The sequence below is a fragment of the Penaeus monodon genome, chromosome 43 (assembly GCF_015228065.2).
Source record: "Penaeus monodon isolate SGIC_2016 chromosome 43, NSTDA_Pmon_1, whole genome shotgun sequence".
NCBI lineage: Eukaryota > Metazoa > Arthropoda > Malacostraca > Decapoda > Penaeidae > Penaeus > Penaeus monodon.
In genome coordinates this window covers 22829602-22836215 of record NC_051428.1, presented here as the reverse complement: position 1 = coordinate 22836215, position 6614 = coordinate 22829602, and the positions used below count along the sequence as shown (strand labels likewise).

The 6614-nt window shown below is 46.0% G+C and overlaps 1 protein-coding gene across 1 annotated transcript in view; it reads right to left on the bottom strand.

The window, feature by feature from the left end:
• Positions 1-971: 971 nt before the first annotated feature.
• LOC119568444 overlaps positions 972-6614 on the bottom strand; it is a 68677-nt gene continuing 63034 nt past the window's right edge. The window contains exons 7-8 of the mRNA XM_037916984.1: positions 6449-6554; positions 972-2327 (exon numbers count right to left, since the gene is read on the bottom strand). Of these exons, the coding sequence (XP_037772912.1) occupies positions 1226-2327; positions 6449-6554 (1208 nt within the window). The 3' untranslated portion in view covers positions 972-1225. The remainder of the gene's footprint in view (positions 2328-6448; positions 6555-6614) is intronic.

Below are 6614 nucleotides of genomic sequence, written 5' to 3'. Positions count from 1 at the left end.
TGCCTGGGTACAAAGTACTTAGGTTTATGAATCTGTATATATATACCGTTTGTGTGTGTGTGTGTGTGTGTGTGTGTGTGTGTGTGTGTGTGTGTGTGTGTGTGTGTGTGTGTGTGTGTGTGTGTGTGTGTGTGTGTGTGTGTGTGTGTGTGTGTGTGTGTGTGTGTGTGGGCGTGCATGTTGGTGTGAATATGTATGTCGACTTGTATTCATTGTAAAGATTTATAATTATTGTATTACATATAGATAAAATATATACTTTCTAAACAAGCTTTTATAACAAGACCCGTCTATCATAAAACTAATGACTTCTGTAACAGAAACAACAAACCATATTCCTAAATAGCGATCCATCAATATCATTACAAAACTGATCTGTCGAATACCATCGCTCATTTCACTTATTGCTTTTATATACTAATTCATTAGTTAAGAGTGTGTGTCACCTTAATGTAAAGAATTTCCTTTTTTTTTTTTTAAGCTGATATATTTTTATGTTTGTTTCATATGACGATTAGTTATTGCGATGGCAACAAGGACGCATCTGTGTGTGTGTGTGCGTGTGTGTGTGTGTGTGTGTGTGTGTGTGTGTGTGTGTGTGTGTGTGTGTGTGTGTGTGTGTGTGTGTGTGTGTGTGTGTGTGTGTGTGTGCTTGTGTGATATCTAATGATATCTACTCAACACTAAATTTCACTAATTCTTACGTGATCAAGCTATTCTTTATCTGGACAAAATGAAAAGCACATCTATCTTTCGCTAGAATTTGAATTGGTTTGAACTGCTTTCGTCGTCTTCATCTCGCCTACGGAATGAGAAAAGGGGTTTCGACTTTCCAAAAGGACTTCGTATCTTCTTCTCTCTTGTGATGTCTTTCTTGATGTCCGTGTCTCTTTCTTCTCTTAAGATGTCTGCTTATCCCCCCCCCCCTGGTTTCGCCCTCGTCCCCTTTTCCTCCTGAGAAGTCAACCACATCTCCCTGTGTCCTCGTTGTTCTCGTCCTTCCTTTCATATGATGTCTGCCTGATGTCACCGTCCTCATGACTTCGCCTGCTCCTTCCCCCTTTTGCGACGCTCACTGGATAGCTTTACCGACGCCTCCTTCCCCTGCGAGACGTCTGCTTGATGTCCCCGTACCTCCGCCGGCGTCTTCTTGATGTCAGCGTCCCCGCGCCCTCGCCTTCGCGTCCCGTGCCTCTGGCGCCCGCGCCCCTGGCGTCAGGGACGTCTATTTGATGTCGCCGTCCTCGTTGTCCCACGGCAGGATGCTGTTCATGTTGCCGACGTCGTCCGTGGCCCGCTTCTTCATCTTCTGGCTGGCCACGGACGTCTTGGGGCGCTCCTTCTTCTCCTTGGCCCGCACCTCCTCGCGCGTGGAGTCGGCGCCCGACTGGAGGCCCACGTCGAAGTCGTCCTTGGTCTCCGCCTCGACGCTCTCCTCCGAGCTGCCCGACGGCGCCACCTTGTTCTTGCTGCTGCGCCGGGGCTTCGAGGCCCACTTCTCGCCCGAGGCGTCCTCCTCCGGCGGCGACGCGTCGGCCTCGAGGCTTCCCTTGCCCTTAGTTTCCCTGGCGGCGGAGCCCTCGGGCGGCGGCGCGGCGCCGAGGACCTTGGCGTCGCCGACCTTGGCGCCCTTGGCCTTCTGGGCGCCGAAGCCGTCGTCGAACGTCATGGTGAAGCGCGAGGGCGTCTTGCGCGCCGAGCCGATGCGCCGCATCTTGGCGGACGGCAGCCGCGGCCGCGCGAGGGCGTTCACGTCGACGGGCGGCTGCGGCGGCGGCTTCGAGGGCTTGGCTGCCGCGGGGCCCACGGGCGGCGGCGCGGCCACGGCGGGGGCGGCCGTGACCGTCTCCGCCTGGATGACGATCCTGGGCTGCGCGAGGCGGCGCGACGCCAGCATGTCGGCGTCGTCGGAGTCGTCGGACTCGTGGCCGCCCAGCGCCGCCGCCAGCAGCAGCTCCTCGTCGTCGATGAAGGCGGGGTTGTCGAAGCCGTCCTCGGGCTTCTTCTTCTTCTTCTTGGGCGGGGGCGGGGGCGCGGCGCCGGGCGGCCGCGGCGCTCCGCCCGGGGGCGCCGCGCCTCCGGGCCCCATGGCCTTGAGCGGGTCGTCGTCGACGCCGTCGCCGGAGAAGTCGAGGTCGTGCGTGAAGGCCAGCTGGTCGATGGCGCCGCTGAAGGCGCCGAAGCCGTTGTCGGGGATGCCGTCGCCGTCCATGTCGGCCGCGAACATGGCCTGGTTGAGCGCGTCGCCCATGATGTCGACGCCGCTGCCGCCGCCGCCCACGCCCGCGATGCCGTACATGCCCGGCCCGCCCTTCTTCTTGGTCGGCCTGGGGGAGGGGGGGGGATGATCATTTGCAACTGGCCAGAGGGTCTTGAGGCAACCGCTCGCTCGCACCTGGCTTAGCTCCAGCACAGAGAGAGAGAGAGAGGGAGACAGAGAGAGAGGAGGGAGGGAGAGAGGGGGGGAGAGAGGAGAGGAGAGAAAGGAGAGAGAGGGGGAGGGAGGAGGGGAGAGAAAAGGAGAGGGAAGAGAGAAGGGGGAGAGGGAGAGGAGAAAAGAGGAGAGAGGGAGGGAAGAGGAAGAGGGGAGAGGGGGAGGGAGAGAGAAGGAGGAAAAAAGAGAAAAACAAGAGAGAAGAGAGGAGGGAGGGAAGGAGAGAGAGAAGGGGGAGAGAGAGAGAGAGAAGAGAGAGAGAGAAGGGGAGGGAAAAGAGGGGGGGAGAGAGAGGAGAGAGAGAAAAAGAGAGGAGAGAAGAGGGGAAAAGAAGAGAGAGAGAGAGAGGAGGGAGGAGAGAGAGAGAGAGAGAAAAGGAGGAGGAGAGAGAGGGGAAAGGAGAGAGAGAGAAAAGAGAGAGAGAGAGAGAGAGAGAGGAAAAGGGAGAGGAGGGAGGGAGAGGGAGAGAAGAGAGAGGGAGAGGAAGGAGAGAGAAGAAGGAGGGGAGGGAGAGGGAGGGAGAGGGAGGGAAGAGAGAGAGAGAGGGGAGAGAGAGGGGGGAGAGAGGAGAGGATGAGGAGAAAAAGGAGGGAGAGAGAAGGAGAGGAGAAAAAGAGAGAGAGAGAGAGAGAAGGAGAGAAGAGAGAGGAAGGGAGAGGGAGAGAGAAGAGAAGAGAGGAGAGAGAGAGAGAGAGAGGAGCGAGAGAGGAGGGAGGGGGGGGAGAGAGAGAGGAGAGAGAGAGAGGGGGGAGGGAGGGGGGGGGGAGAGAGAGAGAGAGAGGGGAGAGAGAGAGAGAGAGAGTAGAGAAGGAGAGAGGGAGAGGGGAGAGAGAGAGGGGGAGAGAGAGGAGAGGAGAGAGAGGGGGGAGGGAGAGAGAGAGAGAGAGGAGAGAAAAGAGGAGGAGAGAGAGAGAGGGGAGAGAGGGGAGAGGGAGAGAGAAAAAGAGAGGGGAAGGGAGGGGGGGAGAGAGAGAGACGAGAAAAGAGAGGAGAGAGAGAGAGAGAGAGAAGGGGAAGAGGAGAGGGGAAAAGAGAGAGAGAGAGAGAGAGAGAGAGGGGGGAGGGGGGGAGAAGAGAGAGAGGAGAGAGGGGAAGAGAGAGAGGGAGAGAGAGAGAAGAGAGAAAGGAGAGGGGGAGAGGGAGAGAGAGAGAGAGAGAGAGGGAAGAGAGAGGAAGAGGGAGGAGAGAGAGAGAGGAGAAGAAGAGAGAGAGAGAGAGAGAGGAGGAGAGGGAGAGGAGGGAGAGAGGAGAGAGAAAAGGGGAGAGAGAGAGGAGAGAGGGGGAGAGGGAGGGGGAGAGAAGAGAGAGGGGGAGGGGGGGAGAGAGGGGGGAGAAAAGAGAAGAGAGAGAGAGCGAAAAAGAGAGAGAGAGAGATAGAAAAATGAAGGAGGAAAGAGGGGAAAAATAGAGGAGGAGAGAGAGAGGAGAGAGAGAGGGAGAGAGAGAGAGAGGAGAGGAGAGAAAAAGAGAGAGAAGGAGAGAAAAAGAGAGAGAGAGAGAGAGAGAAAGAGAGGAGGAGAGAGAGAGAGAGAGGAGAGAGAGGAGAGAGGAGAGGAGAGAGAGAGAGAGAAGGGGGGAAAAGGTGAACCCGCAAAGTTGACAAATTAAAAAGGAAAGGAAATGAAATAAAGTCCGTTTTGCATCGTAATGAAATCTTGTATTGTGAAGTATATTTCAACAACCCTTTTATACAGAGAGAAAAAAAAGTTTTGTCTTCTTCCTCGCCAGGCTGCGGACAAGTGCAACACAAAAAGCTTAATATCGAAGAAATACAGTTTCTAAAAGAGATTTCTAGAATGATAATAAAAAAAACAGAAAAAAAATAAAATAAAATAAAGAAAGAACCACTCAGCGGAACTTGCTTGGCGGAGAAGGAAGGCAAATAAACAAGCTGCAATTTCATTTGCATAACGAAGCACAGTTATAGGTAGAGATCAAAGGGTAGCACAACACAAGACATACATACATACATAATGCACATAAATTATTAATATATAATATATATATTAATAATATATAATAATATATATATATATAATATATATATATATAATTTTTATATGTGTTGTGTGTGTTGTGTGTGGGTTTTTAATATATATATATATATATATATATAATATATAATATAATAAAAATAATTTTACATATAATATATATATAATATTTAATAAATAAAATATATATATTAATATATATATATATATATATATATTATAGTGGGGGAGAGAGGTGAGGAAATAGATAGATAGATGATAGACAAATAGATAGATAGATACACAGATAGATAGATAAATAGATATACAGATACAGATAGATAGATAGATTAATAGATAGATAGATAGATAGATAGATAGATAGATAGATAGATAGATAGATACACAGATAAATAGATAATTAGATAAATAAATAAATAGATAAATATAAATATAAATAAAAAATATAAATAAATAAATAAATATATAAAATTATATATATATATAATATAATATATATATATATATATATAAGAATATTGAAATATGACAATAAAGATAACAACAATCGAATTAAGCAACTTAAAATACAAGAAGCAACTGAAACAAACATCCACACAAGAGCTAAAAGCTTAAAACAAATAAACCAAAAAAAAAAGCAACCAACCAACCAACAAACACGCTGACAAGGAACAATCACTAACAAACACACACATTAAATTCACACTGAACAGGAACAATCAGCCGCACAAACACAGCGACAGAAACAATCACAAACAAACCAGCAAAAATAATCTCCAATAAACACACCGACACAAACAATTACAAACAAACAGATAAACACACTAACGAAAGACAAACACCAACAAACAAAACACGCAAGTATACAATGACAACAAACCCTGATATCACACACAAATACACCAACAAAGAAAAACAAGATACAAAAAAAAAAAAAACTCTCATTAGTAAACACAAACTGAAAGAAACAGACAAACAAACACAAATTCAAACACAATAGCCAGACACTCATCGACAAATAAACATAATGGTAAAAAAACACTCACAAACAAAAAAACAAAGATAAAAAAAACCCCTCAAATAAACACAATAATATAAAAAAAAACGTACAGACAAACACAACAATAAAAAAATTACGAACAAACAAACACAACAATGAAAAAATACATACAAACAAACACAATATTGCAAAACACTCACGAACAAACAAACACAATAATCCAAACAAACAAACACAACAATAACAAAATAACGCACAAACAAACAAACATTGCAAAACACTCACTTACAAACACAAAAACAAACACACACACACACAAACACACACACACACACACACACACACACACAAACACACATGAAAAAAACACGCACAAAAAAATTCTAAAAATGTTTACAGCCAAATACAGCAACCTAGAACATCCAACGCTAATGACCCATACTTAGCTATTTTCCGGTAGAATAAATTTGTACAGATTTATGAGGCCACCTTTTTTTGGCTCAAAATAATGTATATCGATATTCATAAAGGGAGGAAAAAGAAAGGATATGTTTGTCATTATGGATGTTTTGACAATAATTAATGTTGATAATGATGATCAAAATAAAAAATAGTAATGAAATAAGAATTTTGATGATAATGGTAATAATGATAAGATGAAATAATAATGAAAAAAATAAAAAGGTAAAAAATAATAATAATAATAATAATAAAAAAAATAAAATAATAAAAGTAATTAATAATAAAATAACGACGATGAAAAAAATAAAATAAAATAATAAAAAAATAAAATAATAAAATAATAATAATAAAACAACAACAACAACAATACCACTACTACTAATAAGAGAGAGAGAGAGGGGAAGGGGAGAGAGGGGAGAAGAAAGACAAAGAAAGAGAGAGAGAGAAAAAAAAGAGAAAAACAGCCAACCAATCCCTCAAACTAAGAAACGAACAATCACACCAAACGACGTCGAAGAAAAAGAAGAACATCAGCGCATAGCTGCCTGATTTGCATACCCTTTGACGGGCGTGGAGGCTGCCGTCTGGAGGCCCCACATTTCCCTGCGAGAAAAATTTTCCCCGGGGGCCCTTTGGCGAGGCCCACGGACTCGGCCAACGCGTTCGGGAGAGGGGATAAAGGAGGTGGGAGGGAGGAGGGGGGTAGGGGGGGAGGAGGGAGATG